The 22,451-nt window shown below is 36.2% G+C and overlaps 1 protein-coding gene across 1 annotated transcript in view; it reads left to right on the forward strand.

Annotated features, from left to right (window-relative positions):
* PIBF1 (progesterone immunomodulatory binding factor 1) overlaps nt 1-22,451 on the forward strand; it is a 126,297-nt gene that overhangs the window by 78,410 nt on the left and 25,436 nt on the right. The window contains exons 11-14 of the mRNA XM_086481994.1: nt 3,652-3,802; nt 7,809-7,899; nt 12,187-12,289; nt 17,561-17,691. Coding sequence (XP_086338120.1) covers nt 3,652-3,802; nt 7,809-7,899; nt 12,187-12,289; nt 17,561-17,691 — 476 coding nt within the window. The remainder of the gene's footprint in view (nt 1-3,651; nt 3,803-7,808; nt 7,900-12,186; nt 12,290-17,560; nt 17,692-22,451) is intronic.

Genomic DNA, 22,451 nt, shown 5'->3' on the forward strand with positions numbered 1-22,451 from the left:
TTGCCTCAGGGAGTGGCTCCACCCATCTCTCTCCCTCTCACACTCCCTCATACTCCTTAACCTCTCCACTTCCTCCTTCAGCTCTGCTGCCAGGCTGAGCAGATCATTCACCTGGTCTCATCGAACACAACTGTTGTCTGTGCCGCCCTCTGGTACAAGTGACAGGCGAAGCACTCCCTGTAGCCTGTGACCTGCACAGCTGCATGCTTGTGTGGGACCTCTGTCTGGGTCGCCACATTTCTTTGGACGACAGATTTTGCCTGGGTTGCCACCATAGCTACCCACACCACCAACTGCTCAGGCTGCCGTGGCAGTTACCACCTACTGAACTTACCGAGTTCATCTCTTGCCCTAGCAGAGCTCTGAGATCTTTCCAAGAGGCACCCTTGGCTTCTCTAACTGGTAGCTTCAGCGCCCTTCCTGTGTGAACTGCCGCACCACACTCGGGCTGACGCGCCACACTCTGTTTGCCCTCTCTGGTCACTAGCACTCCCCAGGCCGCTTTTTGTGGGTGTCAGAGGGGGCAGCATTGCTCTGGCAATGCCCAGGTCTTGCCTATGTCTCCCATGAGAGCTGCCGGCTCCAGACGGGCCTCTCCGCTGCCCTGGCATCTCCTTCCCTCAGGAAAAGCCGCTGTGTGCTGAGATCTGCCGCTCCGGTGCAGGCTAGGCCGGCCTCAGAGCAGCTCCTCTCGGCAAGCACATATTCTCAGTCCTCTCTCTGCCTGCAGTTGCTGCTGTGCAATAGCATTTTTCCCTTTCTTAAATACGTGATCACAGGCACTACCACCATTGCTGGTGGGCTCGGCCTCGGCCAGTGGCAGGTCCATCTTGGAGCCGGCTGGCACTAGCTGTGTCTGACATAGGGGAAACTTCTAGCAGATTCTTACAGAAGCCACCCCCGTAACCAAAACCTTGCCATGCAGACCCATTACAACTTATTACCAACTGAAGTAGATTTGGATGATGAGAAACAAAGACAAAAACTGAAACATCTTTCCCCCACCCCTTTCTCTTCTGGGTTTAAATTCCCCCCCTTCATTTCTGACTCCTCGACCTCCCCCTCCCTGAGAAGTGCAGGGATAGATGGGGAATGGGGGTTGGAGTCAGTCCAGAACATCTCCTCTTTGTCCTTCCTTCCTCCTTACACTTTTATACTGCTCCAGTGTGGATCCTCCTTGGGCTGCAGGTTCCTTCATGAGAAAATCTGTTCCTATTTGGGCTCTCCACAGGTTGCAGTTCCTTCAGAGCATGTCTGTCTGCTCCAGCATAGGGTTCTGCATGGGTTGCACTGTGGATATCTGCTCTGGCATGGTCTTTCGTGGTCTGCAGGAAGACAACCTACTTCACCATGGTCTTCTCCATGGGCCGCAAGGGAATCTCTGCTTTGGCACCTGGAGCACCTCCTTCCCTCCTCTCACCTTGATCTCTGCACCAAGGCTACTTCTCACACTTTGTCCCCTTACTCCTCACTACCATGCAGCATTTTTGTCCTTTCTCAAATACATTTTCCTTGAGGCACCACCACTGTGGCTGCGGGGCTCAGCCACAGCCCGCGGTGGGTGTGTTGGAGCTGCCTGGAACAGTCTGTGTCTGGCACAGGGCAGCCCCGGCCGCTCCTCACAGAGGCCTCCCCTACAGCCACTATGCCAGCGCCTGGGCACCTGCACCCAATGCACCTATTTACATAGAGTTGAATGACTTGGACTTTTTTATCTCTACAAGCTTAGAATTTATTATCTTTCAAACATGTGCTTTCAAAAATGTATCGTACCCCGTTCACCTATTTTAGTATTGGAAAGGTGTCCAGTATTCAGCAGAGCAAACTTACTTTAACACAAAATTTCTTCACCTGTGCAAAGTTAGTCCCAAAATCATATCACTGAGTCCAGCTTATGGGACTTAAATGAGATTGGCAGTGTATGTCTAAAAAAAAAGGTCAGGATACAACGTCATGAACAGACGTCATAAAAACCTTTTTTTCCAAGTGCCAGCTATGGCAGCCTTCATTTTTTGGAGGAGGATGCTGTTCTTCAAGGCCCTGCGTTTCTAATGCTGAGTCTGCCTAGCATGTTTATGAAAAAGAACTATAGAGTTGAAACCAAGAGTTTTGGATAAAATGTAATTCTTGTTTTGTCTGTATTGGGACATTAAGATCTGGGCTGATGAGGTTAGTTATGGTCATGAGCACTGGGAGTGCCAATTTTGCTAGATTTTGAGGTTGCTAACCAGATTTTCAATTACACAGACATGTCTAAACTTTAAGAAGATATATTTAGGTTATATTTCCATTTTCTTTGTAGATATTTGTTTGATTTGATAACATCTTGAATATTTAGCATTCAATGCTACTAACACTTTTGGCACTTCCTTTCTCTTTAGAGAAACGCCTTGAAACCAGTGCTCTTTCATGAAGAAATGTTCCTGCAGAATTTAAATATTTGACGTCTGAAGCTTTTACTTTTGTTCCCTTTGGTTGAATTCTTAATTTTTTAATTTCCTTTCTTATATATAGTGTCAACGTGCTAAGGGTTTTTTTACCCTTCTTATAGGATATTGATCTTAATTAATAGTGTAGTCACTGCTATCTTGTGGCTCAGCTACAGCTGCTTTGTGAACCAACGCTTGTTTTTATTTGGATTTCAGCATAGAGTACTTTCTCTTCTTATGCATGCTAAAACTAGGAAAAAGATGGTTTGTATGTTGCCAGAGTTTAACCTATATATTTATTCGTCTATGACATTGGAACAATCTTTTTATATTCAATTGGCTTGTTTCTCTGAGCATTGTGCATTCTTTAGTGTTTTTGACAGTGAATCTGATATTACTGATGTATACACTATGCATATATTTCTGTATCTCAAGATCTATATTCAGTTGTCATCCTGGATGTTTTTCATAGCTACAGTACTTGGTTATTACTTTACCTGTTTTGGTGGGAATTTTTTGGCAAAGCATGTGGATTAGTACTTTACTTGCCAAGAATTTTCTGATTGCAGTTGGTTTTATAATATTTATGTTGTTAATGTTGTCTTCTATTTTCAAGCACTATATCAAGCTTTAGTTCTTATACAGACCCTCAGAACTTCTACTTTTGAATATGTGCTTTTTTATTTAAGCTTAGTGAATTAATTATTTACATTAGTCCTGAATATTAATGGCATATAACCTTTCAGTAATGAGTAAAAAAAAAGAAGGATCTGATATATCTTAAATACCAAAATTTGATATTTGTGCATTTACCATTCTGTAAAGGAACCTTCTTTAAAATTGGTAACTGAAATCTGAATCCAGTTAAAGCAATGAAAATAAATGCATTTACACTGTTTTGACTGCTGTGCATTAATTTCTTTAGCTTTTACCTTGGTTTTTCTAACTCTCCTTTAAAATTCTTGTAGCTTTTTCAGAGAGAGTAATTCGTAGAATTACTAAGGCCTTAGGAGATAGGCATAAGTGATATGACCTGAGTGTGATCTGTGCAAGATAATATAATTGAAAAAATAATGTTTTTTTAAAGTATTTTAATCTTTCCTGTGCCAAAGTTACTTATTTAGTATCATACTGCTAAGCATTTTATGTGTGTTGTATTTTGCCTCTTTCATAAATAGCTGTAATGCCAAATCCCTAATTTTTCTATTATTCATTCTCACAGGTGCTTACTAAAGAATTTTATAGTCTTCAGTCTTCCAGTGAAACACGCATTATTGAACTTCAAACGCAGAATTCTGAGTTTCAAGCAAGGCTAGATACTTACGAAAAGCTTGAAAAAGAGCTTGATGAGATAATACTGCAAACAGCAGAAAGTAAGTTCTGTCACCAATTATATTGTATCTGTAGGTGTTTCTGGCATTATGACAAGATCTCTTGTTTCTCATGGCACTTGCAAAATATTACAGTGCCTGTCATTCTCCCTCCTTATGCCTGACAATTAAGATGCAGTAATTATTTTGATAGAAAATATTAATGATATGTTTCTAAATGTATTTGTAAATATGAAACAAATAAACGTGAACTTAGACATATGGATGTTAAAAATCTTCTCAGTGTTTTTTTTCCCTCATTTCTTTTTTCATTATTCTAATAATCCGTTATAATTAGATATGGGTTTTAGGATTCTACTATTTTTAAGTATATTTTGAATACCAGGAAAAACTCTTTGTTGACAGACAATTACGGGTTTCATAATTCAGTGCAGTGATTAATGTGAACTTTTTAATGAATTGAGGGAAAAAAAGCTCTTCCTTGTGTTGAATTAATAATAATTAGACATTAAGTAGCTGCTTGTGGCAGATCAGTCTGTTCAAGTACTGAACCCTGGATTAAATTCAGGCCTGATTACTCTTGAAAATTTTTGTCTCTAGTTGGCAAAAATAACAGTATCTGTTCCCCAACACAGCAAAATTTCCGTGAAATCTCCATTGATTTGATTCTCAGCCTAAATGAATCCACAGAGGAAGTAATTTCTAATTTGAAACTTAGACTCTAATCTTGAAGTCTTTTAGCCTACGTGTAAACAGAGTAGGACATTTTAAGATTTCAAACTAATTCATATGTCTTTTTGTCCTTTTCTCTTTCTTTGCTCCTCGAAAAAATAATGACAATCTATAAATAATCTTTTCCAGGTAGAAGATCATTGCATAAGCTTTATATATAAGCAATAGTGTAGAGCAAAGTACCTATTACAGGGATGCAGTGATGTCTGGGTATCTTTAGGCTGTACATACTTTATTAATTTTGTACACTGCAGCTTGTACTTGTTAGAATGGCATGACTACCCAAAGGTTCCAGGCTGACTGTAAGCATGTTCGCTATATACATGCTTATGTTTTAGTCAGTAACATGTTTTTTGAACTGTATATAAATATACACTTGCCTGAGGAGTAATTATGTATTAATACAGAATTTTTGAATCTTACCTCTGTTTTTTCCAAGGAGAAGATAGATTTCAGAATGCTGGGGTTTTTGTTTACACTGCTTTACATTTTCTCATGCATCTTGAGATGTCAGTAAAGTTTTTTACAGAACTGAATTATGAACAACTTCTTAAGTATGTATTTTAATTACAATTTCTATTCTGCGCTACAGTATATGACTTAAAGAAATTAAAGAGTCCAAATGGACTGTTCTGTTAAAATATAATGCCTTTATTTTCTGATTTTGTTGGAGAAGAAAAAGAGTTATAGTTCAATAGTATTTCAATATACTTTCTTTTTAATAACCAACTGTTTTTTCTTACTATTATTATAGTGTATTTGATTTTGAAAGTTAGGATTAATACTAACTAAGAGGGAATTCCAGCGCCAAGGTGAACTTCTGAGGAAAATCAAAATAAATAAATGTATTTCTTTTTTAAAAACACTTTGAAGGAGAACACAGGCATTATTCTTCTTGTGTCTCAAATTATGTCCTGGTATTTACATATTCTAAATAGCTTAAGGTAGAAAAATAGTTGAAAGAAAGGAAATATAATTACTTTTCAAATTTAATGTGTTCTGGATGTACACCAGTCTGTCTTTCAGTGAATATAATTTAGGCTGGAGCATTGTGTGGAAGACAATTAGAGATTTCTATGGACTTGAGTGAGAATAAGATTTGACTCTTCAGTCCCGTGGTCACTTCTTTGTATTTCAATAGAATGTAACATTTTTTTCTTCTCCTTGAGTTATGAAGCCTCTGCTGCTTTACAATATTTGGGGGTGCTACTAGGGGTTGAGTTCTCTGGACTTTGTAATAAACTGTATATTTGCACATGTGAGGTGGCTTCTGTCATATAATCATACAAGCTTCTTATTTTTTCCTTTGGAGAATGTGCATGTGGAAGAGATCACTGAATTGTGACTGTTATTCCCTCATCATTATGCCTCACTTTATTAATATTGAAATAACATGAAACAGCCTATTCAGGAAACTATCAAGAATTTATGTAGCCACTCCTTACAGAGTGGTTTCCACATGAATAATAAGAGTAAACTTTCTTGGCATTTGTCTATTTTTCCTTTTCAGGGTAAGATCTTCACTTTGGGGTATTTTTGTGGTAGACTAGTTCTTTGATTTTTCCTGCTTCCATTGGTTAGCATCTTTTTAAGAAAAAAGTTGAACCTACCTGTAACCTCACAATGGCACTTTTTGTTGCTAAGTAATGTGAACACTGTTGTTAATAAGCGTCCCCTGCCTTGTGAAATGTGTCTTTTACACCACAAAGTCAGGAGAAGAGCCTGAAAAGACATGAAAGAAGATAAGAAAAGCACACACTGATCCATAACATTTCTTTGGCTCGTTATCTTCAACATTTCCACATTTTTTTGTTTGTCTTTACAATCTGACATTTACATGGACACTACTGACAGATAGGAGTTTATAGGGCAGGATCTTACCGACATGTTTCTGAGACATACAACACTGAATTTTCAACCAAAAAGAAGGATTATGACAAAGGCAGGGTAAATTATTTTTTATGTTTTTCTGAACCAGATGTATTTAAGGCACTGGAGAATTCCACGTGATAACTAAGACAGCTTTGAAAATCTGAAGTTCTAGTGCCTTATATCACTAGATGTGTGACTTATCACAAGTGTTCTACTAGAGGCTCTTCTCTTTCTAAATGTGTTTTAAGAATCCTTGTTTGCAATAGCATTAAAAGTGTATTAGAAAAGTGCAGAAAGATGGTGTAGCATTGTGCAAGTTGTTGAAAGGAGAAGGTATTTCTGATTTTGAGGCACTTGAGCATTAGGAAAGGTGAGTTAGATAGAATTGTCATGTCATTTCCTAAATTTATTTCTGCTGTTCCCAACTACTTGATTCATCAAAGCTGTTTTGTGGTGCCTGGTCTGGTGTTCACTTGGGCTCCCCTCCCTCTCTCACACTCCTGCTGCTCCCCCTTTCTCTTTGTCCCCCTTTACTCCTCCTCTCTGTCCCTCTCTCTCTGCCACTGCCTACATCCCACACACACATTTCTTTTATTTATTTATTTTTTTGTCCCACTTTATCTTACAGGAGAAAGGAAACCTGCATTACACGAGCTGAAATATTAAAATCTGTACACATTTTAATCTTGCTTCTGTTGGGATTTCTTTTCAAAACAATTCCAATGTGTTTTAAATCCTTAGAAATAAATTTTCAGAAATCAGTCATCTATGGAGGCAGAGATTATTTTGAATATTTCTGCTTTACATAAACATAAGAGTCTCCTACTTGCCCTTCTCTGAAGATGGGTATGGCATTTATTTTCCTCAGGTTATCAGAAATTTCTGACTAATTTAAAAAATGATAGTGAGCAGCCTCAGAGTGACATCAGGTCCCTCAACAACCTTGAATATGTCCCTTCTGGTCCTATGGACTTGTTTATGTCCAGTCAGCTTAAGCACTCCTTAATTTTGTCTTCCTGTACTTCCTCAAGTATACACAGAAAATTAATTCTTTTGAAACAAAAACTAAGCCAGTTAACCCTGTACTGCTGAATTAAACTCAACACTATTAGTGTGTGGTTTGTGACTATACCAGTAATTTGAATATTTGAGGACACTGAACTCTTTTCCTTTATTTTCATATTGCATAGGCCTTATGTTAATCAGAAAAATAAAAAGTTAAAAGCCTACCAGTGTTGTAAGAAATTAATGTATGGCACTGTATTAATGCTAATTGTGAACAAAATCGTTCCACTCAAGTCCAGAAGGTTACACCAACTGAAAATCTAGCTTCTAGAAAAATGTTTGTGCATGCATATAATTATCAATAGAATTGCTAAGAAGTTTGTAAGTTCTTGCACAGTTATTATGTTCTTCAGCAGTACCTTTCTGCAATTTTTTGCAGTGGAAGATGAAGTTGAAGCTGAAAGGGTTCTCTTCTCGTATGGGTATGGTGCTAATGTACCTACAACGGCCAAAAGACGACTGAAGCAAAGGTAAAAAAGCGCCTCCTAAATTTACTTGTTCAAGGTAAAGTAAATGAAGATATGTGCATTCTGTTTTGTCTTAGAATCCAGCCATTTTATTGACATAAAGAGGTTTTTTTAGTGACTTAAGTATATAGGAATAAAATGAAGACTAGGACCTGTTAATGAGGTTGATGCATGAGCATATACATATTTTTCTAGGTCATGGTATGATCTTTTTTCTTTGTCTTTCATAAAGATGAATTTTAATTGTATAAAACTAAACAGCTGTAAAATCAGACCAGTTACATTGTTTACATTTATATAATACGTAATACGTTTTTAATACCCTAAAAATGGTTGTATGTAATTGTTACAAAAACACATCTGTCAGGAAAGTCAGAAGGCCAAGGTTTCAGAGCATCACTATTTCTTCTTTACAAATACAGGATCTGATTCCAGCTGTATTTCAGTTTGCTCTGATACCATTTGATCAATAGATAAAAATGATTGCAAGCTGAATAACATACCTCTTGATCATAGTAATTTTAAAATAATAAATTTATATTATGCATTGTTTTAAAGAAATAATAGTGACATTTGAATGGCTCATTGTGAGCATAAAGGCTACAACTCATAGTGAAGTGTAGGGAATGTGGATTTATGTAAAATATTTTTAAACTGTGACCACAGCAAAACTTTTGCTGTTGTTTGACATATGTATAGATAGTATAAAAAGAAAAGAGAACCTAAGATTGGGATCATGGAATAGTGGGATGATTTAGGTTGGAATGAACATCTGGAGGTCAGCGGGGTCCAACATCATGCTCAGAGCAAATCAAATTGTTCAAGACCTTGTCCGCCTAAGTTTTGATTTTCTTCCACATCCTTCACAATATCAGGTTAGAGTAGTATGCTTGGGTTTGGTTTTTGGGTTTTTTTTGTCCAGAATGCTGTCTCCAGCCTGGCAGAGGAGACACCACAATTAGGATGGTGGTTCTCCCAAGATTAGACTCATTCCTTGCACTTTGAGTGTGCCTACAATTTGCTCAAATGCAGTAAAGTCAGCTGCATAATTTATGTTAGTGATAGGCTTTAACCATGCTGTCTTCTACTAAAATGAGAAACTCCACCATCATTGATGGACACACAAAGAAGAGTATAAAGACAGGGCAAACATGTACCATAGCTTCCCAGTGTACATTTCTAGCATTCAGGAGCTGGAAGTGCAGATTTTGTCATGTATAGCTGTTTTTTACTACAAGTATTTGTTTATTTGTTTTTGTCCTCTTAACCCCCACCTTCTCCATGGCAAAGAATATTTAACATTGAAAGTTACTGATGAGAATTAAGGGCAAATGATGATCTGTTTATGTTTGCAACAAAGATTTATGGGCCACGTACTATTTCTTCTGTCCTTATATTTGCTTTTCAAGTAAGTGTTCTCAATATAATTGTCAATCAGATTACACCTGTTGTGCACCAAGTTCGTACATAAAGATTTTATTTAGTACTTAACTTTGGCATGGCTTAATTTGCTCTTTCATGTTTTTAAGAGCCTTCAGATTGTTTTCTTGTAAGATTCCTTTTTATATTGCATAAAATTCAAGAAGGAAAGAAAAAGGGAGGGGAATGAGGGGGCAAAAAAACTCCATAACCCTATTGTCTGTATTAGGAGAGTGTTGAGAGTTCTATAGCATCGTTTCCTAAAACTTCAGTTCCTTCCTCCTCTGTCAATAGTTTGGGAACTTTTCTGAGTTTTAGCTTAGATCCTTCTTTTTTCCGACCTTATTAGATTCAGTTTAGATCATTTACATATGAAAGAATTCTGCTAAAACACCTTTGAATGCTGAAACTGATGATCAATAAGCCAGGATTTCAGATGTACTTGGAAGACACTTTCTGAGCTTAGAAGTGGCTCTATCAGAATGCCTCATATACTCTTCTTTTATTCCAAAAGGCATTGGCAGATAAAGCTGATTCAATCCTTCATAAATGTGTTGGAGACTTCATAGAGTTCCTTTATCTTTTAAAATTAAGAAGATTAAAAAGGCCATAAAAGTCTGTGTGTGGTTTACCTGCTGCTGTTCTGACTCAAGGAAAACTGCCACGGAGAAAATGTGTGTGATGCCTTTGGCTCCCTAAGCTTTAAAGCAAGGTCTCTGTGACACCAGCTTCTATGTTTAGAGCTATTAAAGTAGCACAGATAAGTTTTCTGCTCTCTGAGATTGCTTAAGGAAGGAGAATCTGTTACAAATGTGAATAATCTTCTTTTTGGAATCCACTACCTGCTCTTTAATTCCAGACATATTGGATCCTAGATGAAGAGCTCTTGCAAGTTCACAGTGTGTGCTTCAGTCTCTCTGTAACTTTGTACAAAACCACCTATTCAAGCATAGTGCATTGTGGAGTCTATAGCTCCTTACCTCTTGCCAGAAACAACTGTTTTATTGCTTCAGATGTAGGCACCATAGACCCATAGTAGTAAATTAAACATGCCTGGGAACATTCTGAGGCATCGAGGCCAAACGGCATGTAGTAGCCCACTTCCATAAAACTAAACTCTCAATGTAGGTTAGCTGCATGTGACTATGTATTGGCAGTGATTTCTTGCCTGCACTAACTCTTCAGCTATACCTAGGAACTGCTTGGGAGAGTGTTATTAAGTAAAAGCCAGAATACTACCAGGAACACTCTGGTGGTTTGCTAACAATAAATTATCCCATTCTTGAGCACTGCATAATTTTCTAGGATAGTTGGAATCAAAGTTTTCCAGATGAGATCTTTGCAGATCAGTCACTTTGTCCCTTTGCTTTAATTTAAACTAGTCAAAAACCATATTGGCAAGCATCCTTGAAAGATGTACTTGTGTTTATCCTTAAATACTTGCAGGTTCAGGTCAAGTTTACCAAATAGCTGTAGCTGGGAAAATTATGATGAGCTAGATTCCCATAGTTGCTATGGAAGGTATCCCAAGTTTCCCCTTGCACTCTAATAGCTAGTGTATAAGATCCCTAATTAGTCAGAGAAGTGGTTCATTTTTCTTTTGTACTAGATGGGATCTTATGTATCTCCTAAATAAAAATCCACATAACTAGTTTGGAGAATTAATTTCTCTGTTTCTCAGTTATTGTTTACACAGTCTAGTGCTCCTTGTAGGAAGAACTGAGAGAGGACCAACCTCTTAGTGAATGCAATTGAGAATTTCAGGTAATTCCTCTCATACAAGGCGAAAGTAAAAGATTGTCTGTATGAAAGTGTAGGTTTATGACACAGGTGAAGAATATTAAGACTTCTGACAAATCTGAAAGTGTATTCCCTTTTACTGAGGAGAAGGTGGGGGTTATGACAGCTCAAATTTTCAAAGAAAGTTTATACACTCATCTAGCTTTACACACTCTAAGCTTCAGCTTAAAGGTAAATACAATCTCCCTGTCAGTCTGCTTTAGACCACTTACACTTTTATAGATTCAGTATCATCAAGAACTGAATAACACATTGGTATGCGCTGTTTGGAGACTGGCAGTCTTGCATTTTCAGTTTATGGACAGTATGCATTGAGAATCTAAGATCTGAACTGGAGTGACTTCTCCCTTTCTTCAATATACAAGTTTCTGAAAAATGGCACACATTTGACTGGAAGGATGGATTGTTGTGGAGAGCCATTAGTCTAGTGATGAAGGCACACTAAAAAGTGGTATTAGCCCTGTATATCTTCCTCATTTTTAGAACTCTGAATTTCACATGTCATGTTGTGAAAGAGAAACAGAGAGAGGTACAGTGATAAATGTTCTGCGTAAGAGTGTCTTTAAAAAAAAGTGGCACTAACATTTAATTAATTGGCATATTAAATGTCAGACAAAACAATTTTGCCTCTGTTTAGAAAATGATAAAATACAACATTTTTTAGTGTTCAACTACAAAATGTATATTAATGTGCATTTAAAAATATTTAAGAAGCCAATGACAGTGATTCTCTAAAGTTATACGAATAAGCAAATACTCATAATTAGTTGAAACATTTTGACAATTACTGCAATTGTATAATATTGTACAAATCATATAGGTAATTACTTCGTAAAAAATATTACAATAGCATAACTGTGGGAATGCTACTTCAGTGCTGTTACATTTTGTAATATTTTCATTGTTTTTCTAACTTTGACCATTCTGCATGTTTCACTATGTAGTTTATATATATTAGTATTTAACCTTCGGTGAAAAATTAAGGCAAGCAAAGTCTGAAGTGTAAATGTGAGAATTTCTTTTGCATATTTTGGAAAAAATTCAACTTGAGCTTGCTTTTTATTGGCACAGTGTTCACTTGGCAAGGAGGTTACTGCAGCTAGAAAAGCAAAACTCATTGCTTGTGGAAGATCTGGAACATCAGAAGGAACAAGTAACACAGATTTCACAAGAGGTAAATTACTGCTACAAAAAAATCGAATCTATAGAGACTGTAAACATTGCAGAACAGCTGTTCATAAAATGAAATATTTTCTAAACAGTGTTTATTATCTATTTGATGTCGGTTGGACTTGATGATCTTAGAGGTCTTTTCCAACCTAATGATTCTATGATTCTGTGTCAAAAAATGGCCTCATAATTAAACAAAACTGTGTTAAATGTTTTCAAATAATTTTATATTGTATTTTGCAACAAAGATCGAAAGAGGGTTACTTTACAAGCTAAAAAAGAATGTAAGCCAGACAGTGTTCTAATTTCTGAACAGAAGACCAGCTGGCCAAACTAGTTTGTTCTGTTTGATAATTAATTGTTCATTGAATACCTCGTTACTTTTTACACACCTCTTCTCTTAAATCACTTTTGAAGATATTTCTGTAAATCCTTTTCTACATTGTCCAGTTCTTGAGTCTTTTGAATATATAAATCTAAGGAATATTTAACATAAGCTGCTTCTTTAAAAAAAGCTAAAATTAGTTACTTTTAGTTTGTTACAATAAGTTTAATTTAATGATCTTTTCGAATTCTGTATATATTACCTGAAATCACATATTATATTGACATGGAGAACAAACACTACACAAAACTCAGACTGAAATCTCTCAGAATTAGTGCTAACTAATTTTTTTTAAATATTTTAAAGATTGTCTTTTAAGTTTCTCATAGGAACCAAAGAACTTCTAGATTTGCTATTAGATTTTCCACCATATGGAATTTCTAGGCTGGCTGTTTCAGGAATGTGGTTAACAGTTTGATTTTTAAAACCATGGTGATTATAAATCAGGATAACTACACCCAAGTACTTCACAGTGCAAATACTTGCGTTTCCCACGTATTTTAAAATTACGTTAATTTTATGTATTTTATATGTCTATATATTATTATATATATATTATTTCAATGAAAGATAAATGAACAGTGAAGTTTTTGTACAATACTGCAATTTATTATGGATTCTTCTTAGTAATCCTAGTAATTTGTATTTGACTAAAACGTATCTTTCAAATCTTCTTGACTTGAAGCCATCAAGAAATTTGTGAATCCAATGTATCCTCCATCACTGTTCTTCACTATTATTAATAAAATCTATGCTTTATTTCAAATTTAAATCTGTCTTGTTTCCACTTCAGTACATTTCTTCTTACCCACCTTGGTTTTATATTTGCTTCTAGATCACTGATGAAAGATTCAGTACTGGTCACCTTAGTTCAAATTCCTCCAAAATTCCACTGGAACTTCACCTCATTTTTAGTCTCCCATGAGAAGTCATGTAGCCCTTTCTTGATCTTTTATCATATAATTGTATAGTTTAAATCAGAATGTCTTCCAGTACGAACTTAAATGTCTTGCAGATAGCTAACACACAGCTACTAAGCCTATTAACATCAAAGTCATAAGGTTAAATACAATCTTTGGAGACCTGTTTTCTATTAAACTCATGCCTGGCATTCAGGTCTAAATGCTACCAGCTTTCTTTCTTCTCCCCCCCCCCCCCGCCCCTTTTTTTTTTAATTTTGCATATGATTATAAGCCATTTTGTTTGATAACAATTACTTAAGTCATTCTGCTTGCCATCCTTCAATATGTGCACAGTTTACGCTTGTTAATGGACTGGAAAACGGTTCATCATTCTCATGTTATGCAAACTGATCACCTGACTTCTTTTCAAACAGAGGGCAAAAAATTTTATTGAAAACTTCTGTGTTTTCTTCAGCATTCTATACAGTTTTACTGTATCTCTGCCATAATGGACTGTAGTTTCTAGGATTTATTTGCTCACATTTTTTTCATTCTAAGAGTTGTATGCCTGCTAGTATCAACTTTCCCTTTAATGTTGTAGCTCCTCTTGTAAATTTTCTGTATTTCATATTTTACACTGATTGCTCTCTGAGACCTTTAACTATATAAAGATAATAAACTTCTGTTTGCTGTCTTTACTGCATCCCCTGAGCTGATAGATTTTTATTCCAAGCTGTCGTCTTTCTTGATTTTATTTGTTTGTTAAAGAGCAAAACAGAGATCCTGTAGACTACAGCATGCTCAAGTAGCCCATTATTATTCTTTCGATTGACAGTTTGTTCAGTCATCTAGATGAAATCTAGAACATGGATTGAACACTGATGCCAAAGTGATTGGACCAACTTTTCTTCTGAACTTGGATGTAATACTGGTATTTCACTGCAGTATTTATGATACGACTTTTTTTTTAAGCTCTTGAAAGGAGGGAGGAAAAGAAAGATTGCAATAACTATAATGGATCCTCTTTCTAAGATTCGTTTTTTGGACTGTTCTCAACCAATTGCTGTTGAGCTTTATAGAAAGGAATCATATTGATCTTCTGGGAAAGTCCAGCATTACCAAGAAGAAAATGTTGCCTTCTCCATAATTTTATTCCTTTGATCGAAGTCTGATATAATGTGCCTGCTTGAAAGTTGGAAGGTTATGGAAGAGTACAGCTGCTGAAAAAACCTTGTCAGTCTTCTGTTAGTCCCATCTATTCGCAAGTTGTGATGCAGCATTAGAAAAGAATTTTCCCTTAAAGTCTGTTTTCTGTTGCTTTGTATAGCAGTGACCTGCAATGTTAAAGTAGGTATTGAGACTGATTTCATACTACGGAAGATTTGTTGACTGTGTGTAGGACAAACAGAATAAAGGAATTCTCATTACCTGATCCAAGAAAGATCCTCAGCTAGTGATAATCAGTTTGTTGCCTCTGCAACTCATTTCATGTTACTCTCAGTTTAAGTAAGTGGAAGGCCATGTATCAGCTTCTGCAAAGTAGTGATCTGCGATTTCTACGTTTAGTGTCCAATCTAAATTTTGGAATGAATTAACTTTGCAGAGGTTTTGAACAACAGCACCAGAACTGATGGATAGACAGTCTCTTGTGTCCAGAAGGCTGATATGGTCTTTGAGTGACTTAAAAAGCAGATACCGAGTCGGTATATGGTAAAAATTATAACCTAAAGAAAGAAATTCGCTAAGCTGATGTATTTCGCTTGCTGTTGAGTGACTTTTTCAAGCCTTCATCATGAAGTTGTGTTTGTGCTTTTTGTGTGCCTAGATTGAAACATTTTTACCGAAAGCAGGTTTACAGCTCACTCTGAGAGTATAGATCAAGTTGAACAATGATGCAATCCTTCAGCTTAATAGAGATGCCCATTCATAAATAATAAATAATAAATGTCCAATTGCAAGGTTTTAGATTTATCGTTTGAAAGAATGACACATAAATACTTAAGTAAATCTTGTATATTAAGGCAGAAAGAAATCAAAGTTGCTTACAAAAAAAATAATAATGCTTTTGCTAAAGGCTAATGCTTAATTTATAAACACGTGTGTATATTAGTAAAATTGTTCCATTAAATGCATTTAATGCTTAGTTGTTTAATGACAACCTCTTTTAAGTTTGTAGAATCAAACAGGAAGCAAAGCACCACCATGGAGAGGGAAGGGTTAGCCTTTTTTTCATAACAGCAGCATGCTTTTTAGCTGGTACAGTTAGCAAGTTAACAGATGTCTTAGCAGCATCAAACCAAGCTTACAACACCTCCTTCTCCTTTCCCACTGAGGTACTTTAATTCTTATCAGTCAGAACAATGAGGAACTTCACACTGTGATGACAGCATCCTTTGAAAGTTCAAGAACAGGATTCCAAACAAGATCAGTTGGATTGATTTTCTCCTATAACAGCAGGCTCAAGGTTTTATACTGCAATTTTTAGACCATCCTAGAGACTAATGTTCCATGTCTTGGAATTACCTGTTTCTCATATAAAACCTCTCCACTATCTTCCTGAAAGAGATCTTATTTGATAGCTCATACTCTTAGAAAAATAATAACTTTTCTAATTGCTTATCAATTTATTGAAGATAATTAGTTTCTTCAAGAAGATGATGCCTCTTTTACTACTTTACAATAAACTTGGAATTTCACTATGAACTACAATAGGTACTTCCTGAAGGAACTAACGTATTTAAATAATACTTAAGGATTTGCATTAATTTGAAGAAGTGCTATGTTGTTATCTGTCATTTCACTTATTAAAACATAAGGTGTACTTAACACCCCTTTTATTAAGGCCAGTAAGGTGAGCAAGAAAAGTTTTGTCTATATTCTGGTTTTTAATAAATATGGGCCATTACCTTGTAAGTTCTTACTACATTTGCCAGAGTATAGAGGGCAGAAGTAAAGCTGCAATAAAAATGTAACGGAATCAGAGAAAGAAGGAAACAGTCTCATGATTTGAAAACTGTGAATAAGGGAAAAATCTGATTTTAGGAAAGTCCTGGAATATGATTTAAGTAGGCTAGTTCTATAGGAAGGTGTTGGTTTTTTTTTTCCCTGCATGTTTGGAACAATACAAAATAGGACAACTTCCTCCTGAGTCTGATTTGGCAAATGCAGATTGTTTACTCTATTGAGAGATTTTTTAAAGTGACTGGAAAGCTTAACCATTTTCCATTGAATTCATTCTGTTAGACCTGTTTGTATCTAAACTATAAGATTTTAATTTATTTTTTAAAGAATCTAATTGGTGTTCTTCACTTATATGTACTCCTGCTGAAACTGTGAAATCTTGATGTGTGATTTTAATTCTGTACATATTATAGTGAATGATCTTGTTATATTGCTTAAGATGCAATCCATATCATGCAAGCTTTTTAAACCCAGTGATCCTAATTTGTTCAGGGAATAAGGCTAGAGTGGTTTATTTCCTGCTTATGGGTATGACAGTTATTTTATACTACTCTTGTAAACATCCTGTTGGATTTCACTGTTCATATATAGTTAATTGATTAGAGGAAAGGGGACTTTTCTTCCATTCTTACTGTGTTTTTATTTAGATTCAGTTTCTGAGCTGAAAATTCCATTGTAATGGTATACTGTTTTTAAAAAGTCACTTGTGGTCAATATGGTGAACAGAGGCCTTGTCTGTACTGATTTTTTTCATCAATGGAAACTGTTATATTAAAGCTCTTGAAAATGCAGATTAGGGAAGTGTAGAGAGTGTTAGCATGATTGCAGTGAAAATATCATATAATTAGAAAAGTGAGAGGATCATGTACTAGATAGTAATTAGAGCATAGTTTGTTTTTTTTTGTGAAATAACAGGGAGGGGTTATATTATTATGCAATTGGTAGTAATCAATAATATCCAATAATCGAGTACATGTGCTTTATAAATTATAAAATTTATAATAGTAATACTTCTTTTTTTTGGCAGCTTGACAGAGCAAATTCTTTGTTGAATCAAGTACAACAGCCATACAAATACCTCATTGAAACTGTGCAACAGAGAGACTCTCAAATAAGTCTACAGAAAGAACGTATTACACAACTTGAAAAAGATGTCAGGTAATTAAAATCACTGTTTCTTTATTGTAAACCAAAAGTAAAATCAGTTATGTGTTTATCGTTAGAAAACAATTACATTATTGGCCATGAAGTAGGAGATGTTGACATTCTATCGTTGACTAAGTCCAGTCTTTGTGCTGGAACTCTAGCATCTGTGATTTCTCTCATACTGTCAGAAAAAGAGGCTTTAGGTTAGGAAAAGCAGCACTGACAGTCAGGTTTCAAGTGAGTTTGGAGTTGAGAAGACCTCACATGAAGGAGAGGAAAGTTCAGAAGAGGAAAAGGAAAGAATGACACACCAGATGTACAAAAGTAAAAACAAAATGAGAGAAAAATAATAGACTTGTCCACCAGCAAAGGGTATTTCGGGCATAACTCGAGCGGACTTCCTCTAGTGGAGACTCTCTGATTTGGTGTTATATCCAGCTGTCAGAACTTTCTGACCGCTGAGCAACTTGCCACCATCATATACTTTTATAAACTATGTTTAACACCTTGTTCCCAAGCAAGCTGTTATAAAATAATCTGTCCATCCATTTTCAAGGAAGTCAATAGCTGTGTCCCACTGCACTACAGAATTAGCATTTTAACTATTAAGTGTTTATGTGGTACCTTGATTTAGGAAACACATACAGTAACAATTATGAAGCATTAATGTGATTTATTATGATTTTTATGATGTAGATGACAAATACATTTTTTTCCAACAAATCAGCTGAAGCAATGAAAATAGAAAAAGTAGGACTCACCATAGCTAAATACTTTATCCCGCATACCGTCTTACATATGTATCTATTCCGAGCAGTTTGATGGTTTGGGATAGCATTTGTTATGCCTTGACAAATACCTAAAAATGCTTATTATCTAAGTATATCAATACATAAATCAATACATTTAAAAATAAACTGAAATATTCATTTGTACTTCCTGACAAGATATCTTTCACTAGGCTTAACTTTGATTCAGTAAGAATACATCTTTTTTTTTTTACTCCAGAATCAAGTGGTTTTAATATTTTCCTAGACATGATATAAGGAAAACTTCAAAGGTAAATTACATTTTTCCAGGAGATGAAAAATCACAATGTTCTTTGTATACACAGGATCTTACTTTCAAATTGTGAAAAAAAGCATCAAAGTATTGATCACTATCAAATTAAGTTTTTAGATTATGGTAACATGAAAATGCCTTTCATTATTCACATGGTAGTCCAAAAGTATCTCAAAAGCTAGGAAAAAGAGGGAGTAAGTAGGTGAGGTCATTTCCGAAAGTATATGTTTCATGCCTTTAAAATATATAAGAATTTAAATGCATTATTAGCATTGATTCTCTTGAGTTTTTATGGTTCATTAGAAATAATCTGTATCCCCAGATATGCTTCCTAAATTTAGTCTACAAATTAAGGCACCTAAATTAAGAACTTAAGTCAGGTCATCCTTCTTTAGTAGCTCATGGAGGAAGTGGCATCTCCAGAAAACAATTCAGATTTTGGAAGGAGTGAGTCATTTGCTAGAGATGCATGTTACTCTCCATTAACTATAAAGGGAATTTTTGGCATCTTAAAGTGCCTGAGGTTACAGAAGAAAATGGATCTGCACCACAGTGAGAGCATTCATGGTGAACATACCAGCAGAACTCTATTGTGGTGAGCTGGGGTGTGCTCACCACTAGTCTGTATTTCTGTAAATGAAAGTGTGGTCTGACAAAAAAATATTTTTATCCTTAATGGTTTTGTAGCAAAGAAGTAACACTTACTTTGCACATCAGATGTTTTGGTAAGACGTTTTTTCCTATGGTTTCCAATATTCCTCGTAAACTAAAAATAACTGTTGTCCCCTTGTCACAAGTTTCCCTCAATTTTGCTGTATTTTCATAGGCCAGTGAAATTCTTGTAAGCAGCCTAATGTCTAAGGGCTTTTGGTACATATTAGTCGTCCTTACTTTTGCTGTTCATAACTCCACATTTAAAACCAATGTCCTAAATTGTTAGCTGGTATTCCCTGGAGCACATGAGAAGTCGTAATCTGGTATAAAATTAATAATGTTGGTCCTTTGCTTTCCTGTAAGTGAGAGGAAGGTTAGAGGAAGGATTTCTAACCAGAGAACCATTACATTCCAGCAATCATTTGTCATGAGGTTAGATAGCCTTTTGGAATCTGCTGATGACAGTTTTAAATTAAAATATCCCTTAGGTGATTTCAGATTACTTTGTGGACCAGTCTAGCTCCCAGCTATTCCAGAACTGAATCAGAATGGGATTTAAGTAAATTAATGATAATCCGTACCAAATATATGCCAAGTGAAGCTCTGCTGGATCAAAAGATTTAGACCACTGTTCCTATCCGTCTTAGTTTATTAAACAGCATTTTGCTGGTTTGTGTGTGGAATATTTTTGAGAGAATGAGTTCAGAGAATTAATGCTCCTCAAGGAAGGCTCTAAATTCTGCAGATAATGTTGGTGCTGTTAGAAAAGTAAAAATGAAAACACTAAACATGGTTTATGAAGCCTGGTTTCTCTGTATCTCAGAGGTAAGACACAAAGTTAATATTTGTAAAGCCATTTCAAAATGAAATGTGTTTTTTCAACCATTATCTATAAATAATAGCTAATACTGCAGTTCAGCAGTAACCTTTTTGAGGTTTAACTTATGCTACAGTTACACAAAGTACATTATTATTTTTTAAAATTTTACATACAATACATGCATTAGTTTTATTTCTAAAAAGCAATTTCACAAGTACCAGCTAACTGAAAAATAATGGTAGAATTCTTGTTTTCAGACAGACGTTTAAAAATACTAGTCATTTTTTTAATGTAATTTTTTTAAACTCTCATATTTGAGTACCAGATTATAGACAGATTGACGTAATGTTGATATGCCTACAACCTGACAGTCAAGACTGAATACTTAGTTTTATCCCCACAGCTGCCCTATACTTGACCATGCTTTTCCTTCCTTTGTGTTTAGCGTGTAGAATCTATGGTGGAAGAGTGTTCTTCTTGTGTTGTGTTTTTATCTCATCTGCTCATCAAGAGGCATGGTTCTGCATTATGTAAATCATGGAGTCCCTAAACAGAGCAGTCACATCTGTGTTATCAGTGCCAGTGTTCTCTATCGCCTCTCACTTAACTTGACTGTGGAGGGATCAGCAAGGACTAATTTGCAAGTGAATTTATTTTTTTAGACTTAATCCATAATTGGCTTCTGTGCACAGTGATGACAGCCAATAATCTTTTTAGAAAGTACTCCTAGGGTGGTTAGGTTCCAGCAGATTTTCCAGGATGATGAGTCAGTACTTTCTAGCCACCTTACAAATGTTTTGCAGCAACTTGCAATGCTTTGTCTTTCCTTGTCTGTTGAGAAGGCTGTTGGTTGCTACTGGATGTGGTTTTGATTCTATGATGAAATGGACAGTCTTGATGGAATCAGCACAAGAGTAAGGCAACTATGAGGAAGGCTATCTATGACAGCTATCTCCTTGTGGATGTTCTTGTGCCATATTTTTACCGATTTTTCACAAAATGGCCTAAAGTGACTTACAGTGTGGTCCCTTGACAGGCGACAGATGTGTTCTGGATTCTGCACACTGCGTCGTTCTATGAAAGTGTCATTTATGGCAGCAGTCATTTCCACAAGAGGAGTGGGACAGACTCAGGCAGATCATTTTGATATAATACTCTTGAGAAGTCCTGCAGATCCATCTAAGTTTCCTTCCAAGCTGGTCTTCAAAGTTCACTTTAACCAGAGCAGCTTGCATGCCTTCATCCTTGAGCATTGTACTTCTAGAGCTAGCGCTGTCTTTCAGACCCTCCATATCTTCCTCACTTGGAAGGACTATTCAAATAGTACTCAGAGTTTCTTGTCGAACTGAATCTCAGAATCATAGAATGGTTTGGGTTGGAAGGGGCCTTTAAAGTTCATCTAGTTCCAGCCCCCGTGCCATGGGTGAGGACATCTTCCACTAGACCAGTTTGCTCAAAGCCCCATCCAGCCTCTCCTTGAAAGGAGAGGAGTAGTCAAAATAGGTACCAGACTGAATGAAGGCCTTAAAGTACTACATCCTACCAGAGCTGGAGATACTTTGGTGGCTTGCTGAGAACTGCATCTGTTCTGGACATCTTTCACACAGCTCTCTGGATCTTTAGCCATACCTTCACTAAGAACTGCAAGGGCTGTCCTGGTTGGGGTAAATGCTTAGCTGAGCAGCTGTCATTGCTGTTAGTTATTTGCATGAACAATTTAGGGAACCATCTCCAGGTTATTACAGGTGTGTGACATTACTGCTTAGATTCAAGGGTGAAGGCACAAGTGGATTACCACTCAAAGATAAAAGGAGAGGTTGTTTAGGGGTAATCAGAGCTCTGTCAGATGTTGCCCACATGTATGTTCGCTACTTCCTACCTACTATGGTGCTCTCCTTCTCAACCCCTTAGAATTCTCCCAGGCAGGCCATGGACGGTGCTAGCAGTTGGCCATGGAGAGAACCAAGGTGGCCCCGGGAGCAGAACACTTTGTGTGCTTGTGCACTGAGCCATGTGCCTGAAGATAAGCTTTGGATGCAAAAACCTCTGGTCTTGACTGACGGGGCATCTGGAGGGTGAATTTATAGGTGGTCTGCATATCTCAAAATACTCATTTATATTAGTCCATATAACACTCTCATTAATAAAATTAAATAGGGATAGTTATAAGAGCAGTGGTATGTATGAGGGTGACTCCTTCCTACTATAAAGAAATCTCTCTAGCATACAGTTCTTT

The sequence above is a fragment of the Leptosomus discolor genome, chromosome 1, assembly GCF_034619465.1.
Source record: "Leptosomus discolor isolate bLepDis1 chromosome 1, bLepDis1.hap2, whole genome shotgun sequence".
NCBI classification, from domain to species: Eukaryota; Metazoa; Chordata; class Aves; order Leptosomiformes; family Leptosomidae; genus Leptosomus; species Leptosomus discolor.